Source organism: Cryptomeria japonica, chromosome 9 (genome assembly GCF_030272615.1).
Source record: "Cryptomeria japonica chromosome 9, Sugi_1.0, whole genome shotgun sequence".
In the NCBI taxonomy this organism is placed as follows: Eukaryota; Viridiplantae; Streptophyta; class Pinopsida; order Cupressales; family Cupressaceae; genus Cryptomeria; species Cryptomeria japonica.
In genome coordinates this window covers 458883278-458908170 of record NC_081413.1, presented here as the reverse complement: position 1 = coordinate 458908170, position 24893 = coordinate 458883278, and the positions used below count along the sequence as shown (strand labels likewise).

Below are 24893 nucleotides of genomic sequence, written 5' to 3'. Positions count from 1 at the left end.
TTCAGGAAACTTCATTTCCTTTCTCTCATTTCATTTTGAAAGTGGTTAGTGTTGTTTATATCAAATCGCTATCCTTTTCTGTGAAGAGAAAAGGATATTGTCTTTCTTGAAAGAAGAAGAAAGATTGCTGTCGCATCCTATTTTATTTTCAAAGTTTTAGTTAGATAGGGGGAGCCTTCCCTTTATTAGGAGAGTTTTACTTAGACGCTGTGGTTGAAACCACAATTTTGTATATTTCCCCAAGTGTACAAAATTTTCAACCAACAAAATAATACCTAAGGACATATAATATCTATGGTCATTTTAGATGCTTTATTGTATAAGTCCTAGCACATTATAATTCTTCCACATGTAAAGCATTTTATAATATATAAGACCTACAGGCACTATGTAGTGAACATAAGAAAGGCTAGTTTGAAGAGACCCAAGTTTTGATAATTTTTTTACAAGACCTTATTAAAAGCATCATTATTTAAAATTTGGGATAATAAATTATGACAAGATGATGATCATATTGTTTGGAATGCATGATCCTCATTTTGGCATATATTTGTGCCTTTCTTTGTCTTTGTTAATGAAGACCTACATTATAGGGTATTTCATTTTTCTTTTATAAAAAGCGATAGGTTATGCCCCTTATTAATCAGTGTTCCATGACCGTTGGGGACAAGGAGACAAGGGGACACAGGGACAAAGGACCTAAGTTTGGGGACGATGGCAGAGTGGTGGTGCTGATATAGTTATACATATACTTATAGTACTTGAAAAACTAGCTGGGAAAAGATGTATAGATAGTAGTATAAGAATTACATTTCAAATGAAACTATAGGAAATCAGTAAAATAGTAAATACTAAAATACTAAGTAGCAAAATTTGAAATACTAAATCTAAATACGAAGATTTCTTGAATTCTAATTGCTAAATGAAATTTGACAATTGAAATTGTCAAATTGGAGATTTCTATTATATCGAAAATATGAATATCTGATATGAGATATCACAAAGTCTATAAAGATGATTACATGATACATCATTACAATGAGTAGCAAATAGCAATAGCATTACAAAAGACAAAATGCCAAAATGTCAAAACTCAAAATGTAGTGAAGGGAGGCCTCTAATCATTTGCAAGTGCAAACTCCTCATCATTGGAATTGCTGGACTCCCCACAGTCAATATCCCTCAAGCTCACACCAACCAGCTTTGCATCTAAAGTGGTAGGATCATCCTCATCAATCTGTGATGGCTCCTCTAGCTCTACATACCATCGTGCCATTGGACTCTTCTTGTACACAAGTATCTTGTGGTCCATGAGACACAAAGCACCATGTACAACCATGAGCTTCTTTGCTCTCTTAGAGGTAAGTTTGTTCCTCTTAAGAGAGTGGATGAAGCTATATCTAGACCAATTCCTCTCAGCAGTTGAAGAATTGGAAACCTGGGATAGCATACGGATAGCTAGTGTGGTGGTCAAATATTTTGAGCCATGACAATTCCACCACAAAAGTGGGTCCTCGTGTGCCATAGTTTCTATATCCATCTTTGTTGCATCTAAATAGCCTCTAAGAGTGGCAAATTTTCCCCACTCAGTGCAAATTATGCCGACATCTCTAGAATCATACATCTTCTCTATGCTCCTAAAGAACCCCACCTTCACCTCATCATCCTAGATCGGTACCTGGTCTAGCCTTGTACCACTTAGGGTTCAAGCCATAGGCAGCCATATGAAAAAGAGTGTTTATCTTGTCCCATCTACATTGAATGATTGGCTAGATGTGCTCATTGTAGAATGCTAGGGTGGGGTCCTTCACTCGCACAACGGCCCTCATCTGGTCAAGCATAGAGTCGATGCACTCATACACCTCTCCAAGGTTAGGTGCATCCCCATCCCCATATCTGATGACCTGGAATACTGGAGAAATGGAGACAATGTATTTCGCATCAGTCCAAAACACATCACTCTTCACTATCTCCTTCACCCTTCTCCCCTACTCTGTCTTGGCCTCGGCCCACCTATTCCACTCTATAGTCATAACTATGAGTTGCAATGCCTCTTGCAACTCAATCATTCTCTCCAAGAGGATAAAATAGGATGCATATCTGGTCTCAACTGGTTTCAAGAACTCCTTCACGAAGGTCGTGAAGAGTGCATGTGAAGTGTGGTGGTTGCAAATAAACATCTGCACATCTCTCGCATCGCTAACCACTCCATTAATCCAATCAATCTTCTCCATGTCCTTGAGTGCATTGTTCATGGAATGCACACAACATGGGATCCACCAAATATGTCTATAGGCTGCCTCAATGAGTTTCCCTACTGCTCTACACACATGGGTTGCATTTGTCACTACTTGGACCACATTTTGTGGCCGAACCTCCTCAATAGCCTCGTTGAGGACCTCAAACTAAAAATCAGCATCTTTGCGATGCCCTATACAATCAATTTCTCTAAGGAAGTATAGGTCGTTTGCACATGTGACCATGATGTTGATGAGTGGGCGATGGCTAATGTTCGTCCACCCATCCATAACTATGTTGCACCCAGATGCCACCCAACATTCCTTCATCTTCTTCATCAAAATATTGATCTTGGAATAGCTCTTATCCAAGATCGTGGTCCTCAATTTCGTCTCACCTGGTGGCACATATGATGGTCCTCTCTTCGCCACCATAGACATCATCTCCATATAATGAGACCATGCAACATGAAATGGGGTGCCATTGGCAAAGAACCTGCCAATGGACTCATCTATTTCATCCTTCAACTGCACATTAACAAATCAGCTATGTGGTTACTCCGCATCTTGCATTTCCTTGTCCCCTTAGCCGCTCGTTATTGGGGCATGGCACTAGAAGTGGAAGTGGGTGAAGGTCTAGACATCATTCCTCTCGTTTGCAATGTATGAGAAGTATGTTGCACTTGTTGGCTCTGTTGAAGGGCTGCCTGTCATAACCGCTCTTTGGACATTGGATTATTGTGATTAAATAAATAGGATAATTAAAACATTTATTAATTAACATTTAATAATATTGGAACATCGTCTCATTTATGTTGTTTATTATTATTTGTTATGATTATTATTTATTATTATTGTTATATATGATTATTATTTATTAATAACAAATAAGATTTAATATAAAATTTATATTTCTAAATATTAAATTCATATTTATCAAATAATAATAATATAAGTAATATAAATAAATAATAATATTAAAATAAATATCCGGTGAGTGCATACGAGTATAGATAACTATGATACATGGACGATATGCCAAATTGATGTCAAATAGCCTAAGTATGGATGATACTCAAAACAGTGATTATCGATATCAGCTAGACAAGGAGATAGAAGGAATTTGGGAAATATCTAGCCCAGGTCGATGTTAATACAATACAGATAAATACTATTCAAAGTATCGTGGAAAATTCATCCTTAATGTTGAAGGGCACATAGACCTCCGCTATAGCGATAAGGGACTAATATGCAGCGCTGCTGAGGATACAACTCTTTATGGTTATAAGCAAACACACACCTATTGATTATAAATGGATTTTGCAATCAAACCCAACACTAAGGAATAATTATGAAAGAATGATGTAAACAATTATCTTTCTATCGATATAATCGATTAACCAAAAAAAAGATGCAATTAAGTTAGATCTTTGTTAGGAAGAGGAATGGTTGGAAGAGATATGTCTTTTCTGTATCCAAAGGTTGCAAACCTTTCACCAAGCAAGATATAACTAGGAAAATCGTAGAGGGAATAGGTACCACCTCTCACCTTCTTATCCACCGAGGGAATTAGTTGGATTATAACCCACGCATAATCAGCTTTACTGATGCAGGACAACATATATCAGTTACGGCATCCAAGGAATCACTTAGTCTAAATTGTAAAGTAGATACATCACCCATTAAAACGCAAGTGTTCATTGATAACTAGTCACAACACTAGTAACTTCTAAGAGAATACTCTGCCGGTGCATCATATCATTAATAAATCAGATATCATAACATTGCCTGCAGGTTTCCATTATAAACCAGAGATAGCATTATCGATCCAGCCCTGTGGGTGATAGAGCTCATATTTTCGGAAGAGAGATTCGAGTGATGTTCCCTGCATACCCATTCTAGTCGATAAAGGGGACATTACAAATTCAGATTTCCAAATGATCACCCAGCTAAATGACAAATCGTCTGCGAGTTTTGGTGTATCTGAGGCTGCAATAAGAGTGCTGCGATTTCACCCAACCAGCAATGAATCCATCAACAAGTGTCCTTAGGTGTCGTCCAAAACATCCAACCTCTAGGGGTTTCGTCCGGTTGATTTTCTTCAAGGATTGATGCTCAGAGTAAAAAGAGAAATAATAAAATGAAGTCGTGAATAATTGAGCCTCCAATATTGATTTCCCTTATAAAGTCTTTCTCACATCAAGGCAATGCAAACCATTTTAATAATTGATATTTCTCACCATATCTTATAGTAGGCGCTCCAAATTGTTGATGGGTAATTAAATACAAAGAGATGATAATAAACTGCTCAAGATAAATAAGTCGCCCTTTTCATTAAAGTCTCGACTTAGGCATATAATAATTAAATCACCCAAAAAGCTTAGCCACCTGGCTTATTAATGAAGTGGTCTCCTAGTTATAATTAATTAGGAATATCCTATAAACTTAAAATTTGAAGACCACCCTTTATTAATTATTAATTTATTCCCTTTATTATTCTATGCCTTAGCCTATGGGAATAAAATAGGTTGGCAATGGTATATATTATTGAGCTAGGCGGAAAGGGACATTACACTGCCCTAGCAAACAAAGTAGTAGGGACTGAAACTTCTCTATCATCTGGAATGCTCCAAAGCTTGTTCATCTCGATTATGTACTCTATATTTTTAGGCTTTGCCAAGAACTTACAATGGTCCACACCTTTTTCTTTCCAAAAAAGGAAGTGTACATTCACTCTAGTGATTCTACCAAACCATGCAACCCCACAAATGTTGCACTGCCACTTCCTTGTTCCCCAATCTGTACGTGATGTGCCTTGTACTCTTGAAGCAAACTATCTTAGAGGAGGTTTAGGATCATAAGCACCCCTATCATACTGTGCCAACAACTCTAAAGGGCAACCGGTACTAGTTGTTGCACTCGCCATGGAACTAGATTGGGCTCTAGGATCAGCCCCATGGTCACCCCCCTCAGCCTCGGGTTCAAAATTTGAATCATTTTCACTATGAGAATGGATTTCCATCTCATCCTCACTCATGTCATGGGAGCTCATTGTGATAGTGACATTGCATTTCACAAAATAAAAATAAAAATAAATTCAGTGTAGTTTAACAAATTGAAAAACAAATTTGAAATTTCAATTTTGAAAACAAGTTACAAAATTTTAAATATATAATTTATAATTTAATATTTATTATTATTTAAAATTTAATGTTGAATCTTGACTCTTGAGGGCAAAATGATGAATGATTCATTCATCATTTTGCCCTCAAAATTCAACATCAAATCTGATTTTGAAATGAATAAAAAAAACAAGTTTAAACAAACAAAGAATTGAAAATCAGAAAATAAAACTAACAAAAAACAAGAAAAACCCTACCTTGTGCTTGAAAAATCTCTCCAAAATGTTGTAGAATCCTCTTCCTCTTCTTCTTGTTCCTCATTCCTCTCACACTTGCACTCACTCTTTTCACTCCTTCAATCAGACTTCACCAAGCTTTTTCTCCTCTTCAACTTGCTGGAAAAAAAAAATCAGACTTAGAAATGTGAATGAAATCATCAAATTTGGTGGTTTTGTGTTGTATTGGTGTAAGGGTTGGGGCCCACATCAAATTAAGGTTACCCTCCAACCCAAAAAAAATAGCTCATTTTTTTTAAAATTAAAAAGTTTATTGCTTTTAATGGCTGGGTGACGGGAGACTTCTGGACGTCTCCCCGCCCCCTGACAAACGTCTAGGTGTCAGTGGGGATTTTGAAAACATAATGTAGATCTTAGTTGGCCATTTTGAGATCTATTAATAAATAGTTTTAGATTTCTACATAAATTTGGTTGGCCTTCATTTTTAGGCACACCTTTCAAAGTGATTTGGAATTACAAATTTACAACACAAGCACCCTTTTAGCCTTTGTATAAGCGTGCCCTTGTTATACATTTTGCAAGCTTGAATTTAATTACAGCTTCTCTATGATTATGTGCGTGCCTAAATATTGCAATTTTTATTTTTTGCTTGGATTGATTTGTTTTAATTAGCATGGCATTTGCAAGAAGAAATTTCTAATTTGAGAGAAAAAAATTCTTTGTTGAGGTGGGTCCCTGAACATATAGTTTGACCCTATAATGAAAGCAACGTATTTTCTTATACATGCATGCACTTGTTGAGTGGAATCTATTCAAAATTTGAAATAATTTTCTTCTTTTAGAGGCGGTTGCTATAGTTCAAATTTGGATCTTGAAGTTAATTTGTATTCTTTGTTACATAGACGTGGACACTTTCAACCTATGTGTAGATTCCCTATAACAAATTTGATTTCACCCCGCAAAAGTCACTTATAAGTAACATTTACAATTTTTGAAGCTAAAAATTGTTCTTACATTTAAGGTATGAATTAATAAATGGTGATAGCAATTTTTTGAAATTTACATTATTTCCCCACCTTTGTTAGGTAACCCCTTGGGTATTGAAATCACCTTCTAAAAATAGAAGCCCCCTTTTCCTTTACATGCATGTGCTTAATAATGTATTTGAGTTTCAAAATAAAGGTTTCAGTCTTCTTATGATAGGTGTGCAATTCAACTAGGATTTTAGATTTTTTATTTCACACTTTTCAATTTCATTTCTTATGTGTGCCCCACTCATTGATATTTCTAATTTTAATTTCACACTTCATAATAACCTTATCTTAATCCATCCATCTAGTGTACTTGAAAAAACTTATGCCCTCAATCAATCCTCAAACCATATGCCCTACAAATATCTTATTCAAACCCATGCAATCAAACCTTGTTTAATTGCTGTAGATGATACGATTAAGATATAACCCAGCAACTTACAACTAAAATAATTGATGCATTTAACCTTCCAGCACAAACACACACACAACTTAAAATTACTTTAACGAACCAGAATTGCAAACCTAGTAAAATTGAATCAGGACTAAACTCTTCAACTCTCAATCCTGCAAACTCTGCACAACCTGAGATTTTGCAAAAATCTCACTACATTGGTCAAGGTAGATCTTTCACCACTGGAACCAATCTTCTCCAGGAGGGTTTTCGTCCTGAAGAAGGCTAAGATGAACCATGTCCAATATCTAGAACTATGCTTGTTTGGTTTATGACATGCTTGTTTATCCAATTATGTTATTTCAAGCTAGGGTGTCCGGATTCAATGTACCTAGCTTATCCATCAAATGGATAACTACCACTTGTGGGCACAAAGTTTGATGCACCTACCGTTATCATATGTTGGTCAATTATTCAAGGAAGGGCATGTGTCCATTTTATTGCAATTTGTCATTGGTCAAGCATTAAATGATTTGTAATGGGTGTAACAAGCCCTAATTAGGGTTTCTATGCTTCAATCTTGGCCATTGATCACGAATCAATATGAGCCACTCAATCATAATGAGAGCGCTATTTAAGGCTCCACTCTTTCATTTATAAAAGGTAATAGCGAATAGTGAGTAGTTCAAGGGTAGATCAATAGCAAATAGTAGTTAGAGTAGAGTAGGAAGAGAAGGCAAAGATTGTTGCCAAGGCTTTGTTGGAAGAAGCATGTAAACTTCATTGAAGATATGGTGAAATTCATATGTTGATTCAGCAATTTGCATGATCTCTACTTCTCAATTTGATTTTCATGTTGTTTAGATGAATGGAAGAACTTTGTGCATGATCAATGGTGAAATTCGTACATCCATACTATTAACACCTTGCTGATTGTAAAGTGTCTTGCATAGTCAACTGGATCCATCTTAGCCAAGCTTAGCTTCAATTATCACTTCTCCATTGATATGCATCAACTTGATGGTGTCTGCTTGTAGTGGTGATTTGAAAATCATCAAGCTATCTCTAGAAATTTGCACTAGCCTTGTGGAGTTGTTTGCTGCATGTCAAAGAAAAGCTTAGTTGAGTTTCATCAAAGATTGTCCATCGCTCTTGCATTCTTAGGAGTAGATTAGCTTTCTCAACCCTCATCCTTTTTTCCTTTTTTTTCAATCAAGTGAAATTTCCAAGTTCTAGCAACATCCAAGCATTCAAGCATTCAAGCATTCAACTTAAGTCCACCTTGTGATTCTAGCAATATCACATCAAGCAATTGAGTCTATCCAAGAGCACGTCAAAACTTGACATTTGAGAACCTTGGAGTCATCCCATTTGATCACGCAGCATAGCATTTGGGGAGTCTTTGTTCAGTAGAGGATATAATACTTAGTATTTTATTTTGTGTTGCATAGTGCATAAAAAACACCATCAACAATGCCCATCTAGGATTTTTAAAAAATATGAAAATGGTGTGGGCATGAAGTTTGTATGGTTTTGAGGTCTCCATTAGATGCTTCCCCTCGATCCCTCTAGGGGCATTGCCCCCAAACCCCTGCAAGGCGCATTGCCCCTCGACCCATGGGGGACACTACCTTCAGACCCCTACGAGGGGTGGTACCCCTCAACCCCATTTTGATGTTGCCCCCAAACCCCCATCAAACTATAAGTTTAAGCAAGTATGAATGCTGCATCATTATCTTGGACCTATCTTAGATGTCAATGTATGACTTGTCGTGATGTTGGGATGAGTAATGCAACCTCCTCAGAGCCATAGACTTATCATATTAGTTTTGATATTTGTTTTGATTGGATGTGTTTCATATTCCATGAGTTTTGTATACATTTGACAATATTTGTATATCTAAGTTTGTTCTTTAGCTAAAATTTGCATTTATAGTTATATTTATGTGATCGATGCATACTTGTATATGTGATCAAATTAGCTTCTATTTATTAAAGGGCGCATGAAACAAGTTTTAAATCCTTAAAAATATTTAAATTTCTTGGGTTTTCCAATTCGTCGAGTCTTTGCCTAGTTTTTTTCCGAGTCTAGGCAGTGAGTCTGATTCTGAGTAAAAAATAAGCTCATCCAGTCTCAGATAAGTCCGAGTCTTGTAGCATTGTTTCAGGGTGTTTCTTCCAATCTCTCTATGTGACTTTCCTTGACATTGGTGTCATCTGAATTCTCCATTGTAATATTTCTGGCAAGATCTTGGTGTAATGTGGATCATGCTCCCTGTTGATGTTACTAGACATCTTAGTCTTATTGATGTGGATGAATGTCAATGTGTCATTTATGTTAATGCTAAGAATTTGTTGATTAATGTTGATGACATGCCGCTCAGCAGAACTGTCTAAGTTTTAACAAATGAGTTAGATTGATCTCAATATTATCGTAACATCCAAGACTGTATAGTAAGTGTTTCATTGCTTTTTATGACAAATAGTTTGTAAAATGAATAAGGGAGTCTGATTTGCTTTCTAATATTCAATATACTGCATATGATGCATGTCAATTGGTTAACAGGAAATTAAGTATATGATCATTAGTTGAAGAAGACCAAATAATCTTTTTCTTAGTAATATTCATTGGGAGCATTTGTATCTTCTGTGTTTTAGGGTTGTCATCACTTGAGGGGCCGGAAAGCGGGATCATTGGTGCACCTCGACATTCACATTGAGGTATATTACTGCCCCATTCCTTCAAAATCATGTATTATGTTCTAGCTTAACAATGTGAAGGGTGGTATTCAAATTGTAAAATTTTCCTTGTATTTTATTTCTAAACATCTGCATGTGTGAGTTCCTTTTTATGGAATTTCAGTACTCATTTTTCATAAACGTATTTGTTACATATGTAACTATTTCTATTTTACTCAGATATTTCTAACTTTTAATTATAGCATTTAATGGCTTTCTTGCTCAATTTGATTTGTTATAAGATAATGACAGACATTGAGTTGGGAAAACTGCAGCAACTTTGAAACAAGTCCTATATCATGTGGTTTTGAGATCCCTTAAAGATTACAGTTTAAGAGGGATTTTAGATTCAGTACACCCCTTTAAAGAAAGCTAATCCCCAACTATGTCAGTCAGTGAAGTACAAGTGTCAAATTTATAACACAAGAAATCACTTAGTTCAAACTACAATGAGAGCAAGAGTTAGGAATGCCTTTTGGGAAGTATGGAAATGAAATTCTTCTTAGGTATTTAAAGTCTTCAATTCTGTGTGGGCAGGGATATCCCTTGACAACGTACTTAAAGGTGGCCACTTCAGTAGTATTGCTAGCTAGGCAGGACTCGTAGGCTGTCTTGTGGCTGTCCAAAGGGGTATTTTATATCCAATCCAACATACTTTTAAAGTTTTACTTGTTTCATTGAGGATTCCCATCAGTTTATGTGACACAATTGGGATGTCAGATAAATTGTAATATCTTTGGTATATGTTTAAGAAACTTTTGATGAAAATCGATAATTTGTTGGATAGAATGATTGTTTCACATAATCTCTTTAGGAGGTTTTTCATGATACTCTTAAGAATTTCATTTATTTATTTTGGTAACCTTTTACTCAGTTATGCTCGTGTATAAGCCTCTTCCTTTCATCCTGAGGTGTAAATAGTCCATTTAATTTTATGTTGGCTGTAAGGTTGTATTCTGCATTGTAAATAAATCTGAGATGTTCTATATTTTTTGTCAAGTGTAAGTGTTTTCATTTTAGTTTATCTCTATGTGGTTTCTGTTAAATTTTCTTTTGTTTTTCTCAGAATTGATTTTGACAATTTGGAGGTTAATGTAGTAGAAACTGAATTCTAGAGGACTAATGCAGGTGGATCCATTTCTAAGTGTCAGTGCAGCTCATAACATTGGTGAGACTGTTAGACATGAACTTCATGAAAGACATTCTGAAGTAGCAGAAGTATTTATACACATTGGTATGAAGTTCAACTTTTGCAGTTGTTTGAAGTATAGTTTTCTAGATGTCTATGAGCAGATGTTTAACATTTTCATTAGTTTGTTCAGAATTTTGATGTAAAATAGAACTTAAACCAAAGTAGTCAATCAAATCTAGGTGACCCCTCACAATTTGATAAGAAAACTAGGGGTATGCAGGGATGTGTCCCCTATGGTTTTAGGCCAAGTCCCCATTTTGTGGATGTTCCGGGGACGGGGGACACCTTGGCGATGTTTCCCAGGCATCCCTAAAATGCATCTTTGTTTTCGGGGACATCCCCTATTGAAGGAGATGTCTTGGAGATGCCCAAGGTATGGTTGGCCATTGTCCCCAAGATGGCCAAGAGATGCGTGGATATCCCCTGATCATCCCGGGGACAATCAGCCATCCCTTAATTTTCAGCTGACTTTTCCAACAAAAAAGAATAGCAAATTTTCAATTTTTAATTTTTTTTGGCTTTCTAAGTGGACCCCATACTTTCTGTTACTATGTTTTGCACATTTGTGACTTTGTCATTTTGAGATTTATATTGCAAACTTCTCACCTTTGGGCATTTTGGTGTATGCAGTATTATTTATATCAAATGGACATTGACTGTTTGACATGAATTATGGAAGCAATTAAGTAGTACTATTAATTTGTTTGACTCTCATCACTCGTGAACTTTTTTCATTGTGTTTTACTAAGTAATTTTGAAACTTTGATACTATAATGTATATGTCAATATGATTACATCTGCTGATTTGCATCTTTATCAATGTTATCATATGGGTATCTAAAATGTACCTATATTTTTACCTATATATATCTGTCCCCTTCCTCGTCTTCTAAAAATGGCCTAAAAAAATCCCCTCTTCAAAATGTGTCCCACCATCCCCTGGTCTCCATATACCAGAAACTCGGAAAAAACATAAAAAAAATAGATTTCTTTTAGCAACTTTTGTTGTAGGCAATTTTGTTGCTGTAACTATATTCCACATTTCGAGTGAGTTGACTAGATAGGTGTAATATGTGATAGAACCAGTGTTTTAGGACTCGGTGAGTTTTTCCAAAGACTTGTTGGACTTGCAAGTCCTAAAGCTTGCCGAGTCGACTTGCCTAGGACTTGCAAATTGAGTCTTAATGAGTCTTGACAAAAACTTGCCAAGTCCTGGCCTGTGACTTGCCAAGTCCTGGAGTCAGAATCACAAATCCTAGAGTTGGACTCTCACATGCACATCCAACAAGTTAAAAAGTTTGGTAGTTTGGATTTTTAATTTTCTTTTCACCTTTTTTTGCACATTCTTGTCCAAAACAGGTTTGCATATCAAAATACGGTTGGAAGTGTTGATCCCATAGTTATACTAAGAGGGGGGGGGGGGGGGGGGGTGACGGAATCAGTATAACACACTTTTTCAGAATTCAATTTTATTAATAATACAAGTCTATAGTGTTAATTTTGTGCCCTAGATCAGTAATCAGATTTATGTCTTTTAATTATGCCCTAGTTTGTTAATCAGATTTGTAACATTTTAGTAAACCATAATTCAGTAAGCTCAGAAATGAAACAAGTAAACAAGAGACAAACACAAATACCCTGGGAAAACCTCCAAGGAGGAAAAACCCAGCATTAAAGACCCACAGGTCAGATTATATATTCTCTCTTAATTGCACAAATACAATACTTAGTTTGCTTCTCCAGATCTGATCCCTTTTGTATGACAGATCTGCACTTCTAAGCACTTCAATTCTGCACCAAAAAAGGCCTATGTCCTCTTGGACAAGTTCGCACAATCCTTGAGTAAATTCGCACCTTTTATTTGCAGAGCTAGTTCGCTGATTTTATGAATGATTGAATTGTATTTGCAAGTTGACTTTATTTATATGAGACCTTAACCTTTATTAAGTCCAAGTCGGCCTTCCTTCTTTTGACGCCAATTTATTTATTGTGGCGTGGAGTATTTAGGGTGGCGTGAAGGTATAGGGCTGGGCTTAACTTGGGGGCACGCTACCCCTTTAGGATAGGACCTAGTCCTATATGGGTTCGGATGTTCTCTTAAGGCAATCCGAACCCATCTTACCTAGTTACAAATAACACTCCCTCTTAACTAGGGAAGAAGAGAATACATAATCTGAACCTTTTAGAGTTCCATCTAGCATACAAGCATAGAATGGATCTAGCACACAAGCATAGAATTACATCTTCCACCTAGCACACAAGCATAGGATGGTTCTAGCACACAAGCATAGATTGAACACAATTCATTCTTGCACACAAGCAAAGAATGATCAAAGGGCTACAGATAGAGTCATTGATATTGGAGCTCCCTCTCAATCAGGGTTCTGTTTTCCACAATACCAAGTCTGTCTCTAAAGTATTCGAACTTCACTCTGGATAAGGGTTTGGTAAGGATGTTCGCAACCTGTTTATCCATGCTAATGTACTTTAGTTGAATGGCGCCTCTTTGCACCATATCCCAAATGAAGTGATCGTGCGTTTCCACATGTTTGGACCAGTCATGGAACACAGGATTTACTGACATTTTTATATAGCTTTGATTATCACAATGAATGGTGGTAGGACCACTAGCTTGACCAAATAATCCAACGAGGAGTTTGCGAAGCCACACTGCTTCTCTGGATGCAATAGATGCTGCAATGTACTCAGCTTCTGCAGTGCTCAATGCTACGGAAGATTGCTTTCTACATGCCCAAGAGATCACTGCAGAGGCCAAGTTGAAGCAGATACCCGAAGTACTTTTCCTGTCCTTGACACTTCCTGCCCAATCTGAATCTGAATAGCCTTCCAAGAAGATTGAAGTGTTAAGCGAATACTTCAGCCCATAACCAATAGTGCCACGCAGGTATCTTAGGATGTGCTTGGCAGCCACCAGGTGAACAAGTTTAGGCAAGCTCATGAATTGACTGAGGGCATTCACAGCATAACAGATATCTGGCCTTGTATTGACTAGATACATTAATGATCCAATCATCTGCCTATACTCAGATGGATCTGCAAAATCAAAGTTAGCTGCAGAAACACTTAACTTCTTTAAGTTAGATTCCATAGGAGTATGCATGGGTTTACAATCCATCATTCTAAATCTTTTCAGAATATCAATAGTATATTTTCCTTGACTTAGAAAAATTTCATTGGATTTTTGCCATACTTCTAACCCTAGGAAGTAATGCATTAGTCCTAAATCCTTCATTTCAAATTCTGAGGCTAATTCTTTCTTGCATCTTATGATTAATTTATTTTCACCAATGAGAAATAAATCATCCACATACAAAACCAAAATAAGCATATCATCATCATAAATCTTTAAGTAAATGTTAGCATCAACATCTTTCTTACGAAATCCTAAGCTTAGTAAGTACTTATCAATTCTTTCATACCAAGCACGAGGAGCCTGTTTGAGCCCATATAAGGCTTTCTTCAACCTGCAAACATGAAAATCTCTTTTATGGATTGCATAACCTTCTGGTTGCTCAATATAGACTTCCTCCTCAATAACACCATGGACGAAGGCTGTCTTAACGTCCATTTGATGCAGTTCCCAACCTTTGGCTGCAGCAATAGCTATTATAGATCTAATAGAAGTATATCTAGCAACAAGAGCAAAAGTTTCTTCATAATCTATTCCTTCCTTTTGGGAAAAACCACGAGCTACAAACCTAGCTTTGTATTTTTCAATACTACCATGAGCTTTATGCTTAATTTTAAACAACCATTTAGAGGAAACAACAGACTTACTTTTGGGTTTGGGTACAATGTCCCAGACATCATTCTTGATGATAGACCCATGCTCTTCATCCATGGCTGATTTCCAAGCATGATGGGACATAGCTTCTTCGACATTGTGAGGTTCAGACTCAATGATATTACACATCACAGAAATGTAGTTGGCGTCTAAGTCACCAGGTTCGGCCGAATTTCATCCTTGAAGTTCGAAATTTGCTGAACTTCAAAACAAAAAAAAAAAAATTCGTTGAAATTCGCTAAACTTCAAAAAAAAATTTATTTTATTTTATTTTTAATAAATTTTTGGCCTTCTTCTTCTGTTAATATTTTTTAAACACATCTTTAATCTGTCATGACTCGCGACCTGCAGGCGAAGTAGTCGCGGACCTGTGATAGTCGCAGCCTGCAAGAGAAGTTTGCCTGCAATTTTTTCCTGTCGTTCATGCCCTAGCATATGTTTCCTATGGTTTATATTTTATAAATATGTCATCTTTTTGTAACGATTTCAAATCTATTTATCAATGTAAAACTATTTAGGCAATTTTATAGATATATTACATATATTTATTAAAACAATTTAAAAATTACATATGGCGAATTTAATTTGAATTTTATACATTTCGAATTTTTCCCTCATCGAACTTCATTCGAATTTCAAAGTTGTCGAACTTCGAATTCGAATTCGAACCTGGTGACTTAGGTTGGCATGATTTTGGAATCTCTTGCTATCTCTAAAGGTTCCTCTGGGAGCAGCAAATCCTTCAGCATCTTGAGTCGTGTTTCTAACCCAAAGTGGTCTCTTCTTGCAGACCACAATATCCTGAGGTATGTCGGTAGAGTCCATGGGTTCTATTGGGTCATTCTGAACTTCCTGATCCAGAAGGTCAGTGGACTCCTCTTGTATCTCAGGGTTAGCATCAACTATTGAATCTTGATTTTCAATCACCATATCATTATTGTCAGATAATGAACCTTTAGATCTTTTGAAAGCAATATCTTCTTCAAAAGTTACATCTCTACTTACCTCAACATACCTTTGACCTCAAATGTAGATCCTGAAGGCTTTGGAAGATTCATTGTATCCCACTAAGATTCCTTTCTTTCCAGATGGATCCAACTTGATTCGTTTTTCTTTAGGCACATGAACATACATCGGGCTCCCGAATATCCTTAGGTGGTTGATGTCAGGTTTGATTCCTGTAAAGGCTTCTTCAGGAGTTACATCCTTTAGAGCACGATGATGACATCTATTCTGAATATAAACTGCTGTTTTGGATGCTTCCGCCCATAGAAAAGGTTGCAGGTCTTGATCATGGATCATGACTCTTGCAGCTTCAACAATGGTCCTGTTCTTTCTTTCAGCAACGCCATTATGCTAAGGATTGTAGAGAACACAGAACTCCCTCTTAATTCTTGCCTTAACACAAAAGTCATAGAAACTACCTGAGGTGTATTCACCTCCATTGTCAGACCTTAAACATTTAATTCGATTTCCTGTAGTGTTTTCAACTAAGGCTTTGAATTCTTTAAATGTGTTTAGGACTTCTTCAGACTCTTTAGATTTAAGAAAGTAGATCTCTGTTTTCCTAGAGAAATCATCTATGAAGATAACATAATACAGAAAACTGCTAGGAGATGCTACAGACATAGTACCACATAAATCTGAATGAATAAGTTCTAACTTTTCTTTAGCCCTACTATCGCTTTTATGAAAAGGATTCTTTACATTCTTACCCATTGCACAACCTTTACAAGCATCATCATGAGATAAACTAAGTTTAGCCATACCTTTAACCATTTTACCAAGAGTGGGAAGAGCTTGAAAGTGTAGATGTCCAAGTCTATGCCATAGCTCGCATGATTCAGGGGAATCATGGATGAGAGCTTGAATTGGATTAGCTGCAAGCTTATATAAACTATCACATCTATTTCTAATAACATGAGTAGTTTTGAAATTAGATTTCTTAGACCAAGCAAGTACTTTCCCTTCAGAAAATGCTATTTGCAAACCCTTATCTTCTAAGGCAGAAATGGAAATAAGATTTCTTTTAATACCAGGTACAAAAAGAATATCATAGAGTTGTAAGGAAATACCAGAATCTAGTTTTAAAGAGGTAGTACCAGAACCTTTTGCCGAGTATTGAGCATCATCACCGATTGCCACATGAAGGTTGATGTCTTTTTCAATCAGATCTAAAAGATGCTCACAAAAACCTGAGATGTGTCTAGAGGCACCACTGTCAAGTATCCACGTATTAGTGTCCATAGGAACATTGCTGGATAGAGCAAAGATAAGAAGATAATCCTCACTTTGTTCGGCAACTTCATTTAAATTGACTTCCCTTTCCTTGGGATCATTCTGACAATCTCTGGCATAGTGACCATACTTATCGCATCTGAAGCAACGAATGTGGGAGGAATCTCTTGACTTCTTCCTTGGATCATAGGAGGAGGATCTAAAGTCTTTGCTTCTCTTTTCTTTCTTCCAATGTCCACCTTTCCTAGATTTAGCTAAGAGAACATGATTATCCTTGTGAGAGTTCTTGAGTTTTCCTCTTACCTCAATTCGAGATTCCTCTTCAATGCAATCAGATTGAAGACGCTCAAAGTTGGGACGATTGGCTCTTCCACCAAAGCTACGAATGAATGGTTCCCATTCATCAGGTAGACCATTTAATGCAATCATAACAAGATCTTTATCCGAAATTTGGCAATCAAGAGTACTTAGCTTGTCCTTTAGTTCATTGATCTTCATGAAGTAGGCTATGATTGAGTCTTCTTTCATTTTCATGTGAAGAAGCTGCTGTATTAGAGCAAGGGCCCTGCTGAGGTTGTTGACTTCATACATCCCTTCCAAGTGTTTGATCATTTCCCTAGCGAACGCAAATTTTGATATGACAGTGACAAGGTGATTCTTGACAGATTCAATTATGATCTTCCTAGCCTTGAGGGAGTCTTTCTTGAACTGCTTCAGCTCTTCAACATCTTCTGGAGGGGACAGCCTTTCTTCTTCTACGAATTTCAGCAGATCATTCTCTTCAAGGATCAATAGAATACGGACTTTCCAAGCAGCAAAATCAAGGGCTCCATCAAGTCTATCTTCAGCCCTCAAACCTGACATTTTAATCTGAAAACAAATAGCAACTATATGCAACAAATGATTTACTAAAATCTGAAGTTAGTGACACCTTAGCTCTGATACCATGTTAATTTTGTGCCCTAGATCAGTAATCAGATTTATGTCTTTTAATTATGCCCTAGTTTGTTAATCAAATTTGTAACATTTTAGTAAACCATAATTCAGTAAGCTCAGAAATGAAACAAGTAAACAAGAGACAAACACAAATACCCTGGGAAAACCTCCAAGGAGGAAAAACCCAGCATTAAAGACCCACAGGTCAGATTATATATTCTCTCTTAATTGCACAAATACAATACTTAGCTTGCTTCTCCAGATCTGATCCCTTTTGTATGACAGATCTGCACTTCTAAGCACTTCAATTCTGCACCAAAAAAGGCCTATGTCCTCTTGGACAAGTTCGCACAATCCTTGAGTAAATTCGCACCTTTTATTTGCAGAGCTAGTTCGCTGATTTTATGAATGATTAAATTGTATTTGCAAGTTGACTTTATTTATATGAGACCTTAACCTTTATTAAGTCCAAGTTGGCCTTCCTTCTTTTGGCGCCAATTTATTTATTGTGGCATGGAGTATTTAGGGTGGCGTGAAGGTATAGGGCTGGGCTTAACTTGGGGGCACGTTACCCCTTTAGGATAGGACCCAGTCCTATATAGGTTCGGATGTTGTCTTAAGGCAATCCGAACCCATCTTACCTAGTTACAAATAACATATAGGACACAAGTACACAAAGTAGATATAAAAACACTAAATATGTTATTTTGTGTATGTGTTATTTTTACAATTGGTAGAGGCACCAACCCCTCATTCAATATTCTACCTTTTAAAGGATGATGGATGATCCCACTCTTCGCACCTTATGCTATAATTTTTCTTCTCAAATTGATCTCAAGTCTGCTATGAAGAACTTTCCACAAATCTGCCTTCAAGTCTGCTACAGATCTGATCACTTATCTGCCTTCAACTTTGTTACAGGTCTGATCGCTTATCTCTCTTCAACTCTTTTTCAAATCTGAACCACAATAATCATACTATTCTTCTGCAATAGCTTCTTCAGATTTGCTTTGGATTTCTCTCTAATCCTTCATAATATACTCTTCTCCATTCACTATATTGGAGTCTTCAATATCTCCTTAAGTCTGAAATAAATCAGATCAAAGGAGTCTTTCCCTCTATAATTTACACCTCACACAACATTCTCTTCATTCATTTTCAATCTCTATTAATATCCTTTAAAACATCTCCTTCCATTCAATGGTCACAACCGATCACTCAATAGCTGTGTCTTATATCCTTTCACCTAGTAAAGACAACTTTTGAATAAAAACACCATTTTAAATATTGACCGTTGGACTCTATCTTTTATGAATCATTTCTTATGTAAGTTTATTCTTTTTATTAAAACAATTCTCATCGATTAGTTTGTCACCATATTCCGATGAAACGGTTTATGGAATCTTACGTATTTGTATTCCTTACTCAATTTGTGACTTTTCACAATAGAAAGTTATGTCTCTTAGTCATTGTGGCATTAACATTTGTATGGACTTTATGCCTCTTAAAAACGTGGTATTAACATTGTAGACTAGGAAATTGAGGATGCATCAAAGCAAATAACAATTAGGACAATCACAAAACCTAAAACTGCAATGAAAATAATCCTAATCTAATCAATGAAAACATGAAGACAAGATATTGAAAATGAAATCAAAGCAAACCAAATGCAGATATCTCCTTCATGTGGCTCCATTGTTCTTCTTTCACCTTCCAATTTGATTTTGTTCTCACCTACAAAGTGCGTTTGCAAGTGGAAAGCAAGTTGTTGATGAAATTTGTAGCATAAGGTTACTCGAAAATGTGATTGATTGATTCGATCCTTTGATTGAAGAAACTCATCCAATTTATAGACAAATTGGAGAGAGGACAAGATTAGCATGAAATTGATATTAGAGGCAATTGATTTCAAAAATGGCAAAATTGAGTTGAAGGAAGAAGGTTATGACACCTTCTATGTCATGAATTATGACATATTGCCAATGCAAAGGTTAGAGGACTAAAAGCCTATGACATCTTGCTATGCCAATGGTATGACGCATGAGAAATTCATGCTTCCACCGAAGCACAAAAATAGGGAGAGACTAGAGATGAATTGATTAGGTGGAAATTGAATTTAGCAAATTAGAAAATGAGGTGGAAATTAGGAATTAGGAAAATTAGAAATGAGGAAATAGAAATTAGGTGAATTAATTAATAGGTTTTCATCTATTAATTAATTCATGAAAGAGACCTAGGACTAAATAAATAGATTTATTTAACCCACCAAGAATAAGAAAAATGATTAAATGAACAAATCATAAAACCCTAGAAATAAGAGGACAAGGAATTAGGTCAAGACAATAAGAAATTAATGTAGGTTCGATCATGATTCTGATTGACAAAGGACCAATGTTGATAAATGATTGAGATTAGTTGACAAAAATCAATGACAAATTGACCAAGATTGACAAGGAGACCAAATTGATAGGCGCCAATTGACGAGGAACAATGACTAATTGATCCAAATTGACATGATTGAAAAGGACAAAGATCGATGATGAATCGATCGCAAAATGACGAGATTGACGAGGACAAGGATCGATGACAAATTGATCACAAAATGACGAGATTGACAAGGACAAGGATCGATGACAAATCGATTGCAAAATGACAAGATTGACAAGGACAAGGATCGATGACGAATCGATCGCAAAATGACGAGATTGACAAGTTGATAATCGCAAATGATTACTAACAAGCTAAAGATGATTGAAAGATTGACAAGAGGACAAAACCCTAATTCTATCATCGATTAGGATTGACGATGTCCAAAATGATGATAAATGAGCACGCACATTGATGCGATAGGATAAGATCGACCAAAATCATGACAGCAGATTGTTATCGACAAGACCAAATTTGAAAGCAAGAAAAATGAGGAATGCAGAAGGAGGACTCGGTGCTCACAAATGATAAAGACCAAGTGCGCAACATAGAAGAAATGTTAATGCGACACAAGAACCCTAAAATAAGGCAATGCGCAAATGTTAAAGTATGACTCCGCAAGCGTTGACCATTTTTAGACATCTACATTTTGCCCCTCTTTGAGACAATGTGATTTTAAGCGTTGTTTCAAAGAACAATAATGAAAATGCCCCAGACAATAACAATGACATATGCATGCCCCCTCGAGGAATTGGCCGGAAACATCCAGAAAAGAGGCCAATTAATCGATAAGAATAATAGAAAATGATAGGTTCGAACATATCAAGAATTGAAGGTCGGATGCACAAATTACAAGCAATAGAAGGTGCAATAGATCGCGACCAGCATAAGATGGAGAGCATGCACGTCCATCGAGGCACTGACAAAGATCTATAAATGAGACAAGGAGAAGGAAAAGAGCTCATTTGCACTAGCCAAAGTGGAGGAATTGTTGCTTAGGAAAAAGACCCTTGCAGAGAGATGGCGAACATTCCAATGGCAGATCACCTTGGGGAACGTGTACGCACCTACAGACGACCGGACGATGCGGGAGCAGCGGTATGTAGCTCAAAAACTCATATTGTCAATTTCATGAATTTTGCTTGAGAACTAGATCGAACTGACTGCCCAAACTGACGGAAGAAATGTTAGTAAGAAGAAATTAGACAGAGGACAGTTAGAGACGAAGAAAAACTTGCTTTCACCAATGCACAGAAGTAGGTGAGAACCTTTATTTAATGTAGCAAAGCGGATGCAAAGCATCATGGCATTGAAGGCCAGAGTTGAAACGCAACCCCTTTTGCAAAAGACAGACATATCGCACACAAGGAATGAGTGAATCATCCTAGGGTGCATACATCAAGGGTCGAGGTATGTGCGGCGTTCACAAAGCGAACGTACTTATCACAGACACCCAATGATATAGTTGCCCCAGTTTGTGACAAACATTCCACAAACAGCAAACACAACAAAAAAAAGGAAAGGGACCATGAACCATCCCGGTCACTCTAAATCACTCAGTGACATCCTCGAGCAACATAGGAACATGATCGAAGCCAAAGATAAATCAGTAAAAAGATAAGACGCACAAATTCAACCAAGTCAAACAAACAGTCTGATCGTCATTGTCAAAAGTGGAAAACAAGAATGATCATGTTGTCTGGTTCCAAGGAATGCAGTACCCTGTCTAAGACAGGACAAAGTCTGGTTTCGAGTATACCACACCCTGTATAAGACCCATGATAATATTAACAAGGACCAATGATAATGTTGATGCTATTTGGATCGATGTGACAACTGTGATCAGGTTGAATGCTCACTTAGTCGAACAATTCATCTGTTAATGCATGATTTCATTAAAGCACAATGTTTGATAGATTGTCATTGGATGTGTGCTCAGTGATCTGTCTATGCACAAAGGGGATATTTATGGACAAAATGCAAAATGCTTGTTTTTGGATTTGAATGTTTTGAAAAAAAAATTGTTTTGTTTTTTCGAGTTTTTACAATTTTTTTGTTCGTTTTTTTAAAGACTTTATTTGACTTTTTTAGGGATTTTTTTCAGGACATTATGTGATTTTTTTGGATTTTTTTTCAGAACATTATTTGATTTTTTTGGATTATTTCAGGACATTATTTGATTTTTTTTTTTGGATTTTTTCAGGACATTATTTGATTTTTAGGGATTTTTTCAAGACATTATTTGATTTTTTTTGGAATTATTTCGGGACATTTTATTTGATTTTTTTTGTATTTGTTTTTTTCTTAAGACTTTATTTGATTTTTTTGGATTTTTTTTTCAATTTTTTTTTAATTATTTCAGGACATTTTTCAATTTTTTATGATTTTGCCCCCAGTGTCTAGCAAGGCAAGGAATATGACAGGTGAATAAACAGGCTTGCTGAAATGATGGTGGATAGAGGGAAGACAAAGGCCTTTTATCATGGAGACAATACAGATGCAATTTTCAAGGGCTATTGCATGATGGGACAAGAGACTGAATATGACAATGTAAAGCAGGAACATGGCATGAGGGACATGTCAAGAGGTTTTTGAAACCATGTTTAAATTTTGCGTCCTTATGTTAGATCAAGATCAAGGAATGAAAAAGAGTGTATGGATAGTGATAAGATATGGATAGGATAAGCAAGACCAAGAATGGATAAGGGACATGGACTGAAGGTCGGGATTGGCTAAGGGATAGTAGCAGAAAGTTGCAATAAGCTAGGAAATATGGATGAAAGGTTATAATAAGCAAATGGATAAAGACCAAAAGCTATGATAGACTAAAAGCTGCAAACAAGATGCATGATGCTCATGAAGATCCTCAACCTTGTCAAGATATGAAAGGGAAACTGGACATCAGGGACAATAGGATATGAAGGGTAATGACATGGTATGATAGGATAATGAAGGGCAATAGGATATGAAGGAGGAAACCTGCCCCCAAGTGTGGTGTGCAAGAAGTTCATAGATTACGCATGACGCCTGTTTGCCAGGTTTTCATCACGGTACTTGCCCAAGGCGCTTGTTTGCCAGGTTTTCACCAGTGGACGAATTATTTTTGCTTTACTTTTTTCTTGTCTTTTTTTTTTGTACTTTTTTTTTTTTTACTTTTTTTTTTTGTATTTTTTCAATAGAAGATGGACACATGATAGGGGGTGGAATAAGGATTCAAGCGTCTTTTTTTTGTTTTTGGATAGTAGCGTCTTTTTTTTGTTTTTGGATAGTAGCCTTAAAAAAAAATGGACCATGACCTTTAAAAGTATGCTTAAAGACATTGGTAGAATAAGGACATGGAAAATGAGATGAAACTAAGGCAAGGATTTATGCAAAGGATGGGATCAAAGGGATCGAAGGATGGAAAATATGCATTGGATAATGGATAGGGTATTGGAAGAATTGGGCTTCACTGGATGGAAATGAAGGCAAGATCAACATTGGAACACACCTTGACGGGTGGTGGATTGATGGAGGAAAAATGGACCTCAGATTGTGAGATTTGGATGGAGGAATAGCTTGGGATTTTGGGACATAAGGGCCCAAAACGGATGAAGAAGGTGATGGAGGAACAAATTTGAGAGGGTTGGATAGAGGAATAGCAACTTTGGATGCCAAGTTGGATGTTTCTTTAGGCTTTTGTGCTTCAAGGAACCACTTAGGGATCCACATGGTTTTTGATTTTTCATGCTTTTGTGGTTCCTTGGAGTGCATTGCCAACACAAGGGATTTAGGAACCCATATATATTTTGACTTTTGTTTTTGAGCAATGGGCCTTTGTGACCTTTTGGATTTTTCCTTTTCTTTATAGATCAAATTTTTCTTTGTTTTGACATGTCGATTATATTGGACATGTTGATCCTTGAATACATGTGGATTGCTAGACTTATGACTTTTATACTTGGCATCCAAATTGCTTGGAGGAGGAAAGGAATGCATGGATGGATATGAATGCAATGGAGTTCTTTTGGATTGATGAAATTTACTCAAGGATGTGTGCCTTTGCTGACCTTGCATAGAGGAGGAAGGGATATAAGGACCTAAGATGGATGGAGGGTATGATGGGGAAGGGATATGCTTGGATTTTGATGGAGGGATACCAACGTCTTGAGAGTGAGTTGTGTAGACATGACCCTTAAGATCTTCTTTGATATGGAGGGGTTCTTTCTCATGAAGGTCTACTCCTTGGCCTTTATGAATATCTTGACTCGTAGGATACTCTTTTCTTTGGGAAGAAGACGCGAGTCCATTATGAGGTGGATATGATATGAGAGAAATAATGAGATCTTGAAGTGGATCGGATTGGACCAAAGTGGAAGAACCCATTATGCATGTCGAAGGTTCATGAACATCTTGCACTGACACATTAGAATCATGAGGGGGATTAGGATCATGAGGGGGACTAGGATTGTGTAGTGGACATGGTTCAATGACAAGCTCTTCAAGAGATGGAATGGGAGAAATAATGGGATCATCAAAAGAAATGCGATCTTGGAG

General features: G+C 36.6%; 1 protein-coding gene across 1 annotated transcript in view; it reads left to right on the top strand.

The window, feature by feature from the left end:
- Positions 1–24893, top strand: part of LOC131071659 (metal tolerance protein 2) — a 329214-nt gene that overhangs the window by 276264 nt on the left and 28057 nt on the right. The window contains exons 8-9 of the mRNA XM_058007584.2: positions 9679–9741; positions 10888–10993. Of these exons, the coding sequence (XP_057863567.2) occupies positions 9679–9741; positions 10888–10993 (169 nt within the window). The remainder of the gene's footprint in view (positions 1–9678; positions 9742–10887; positions 10994–24893) is intronic.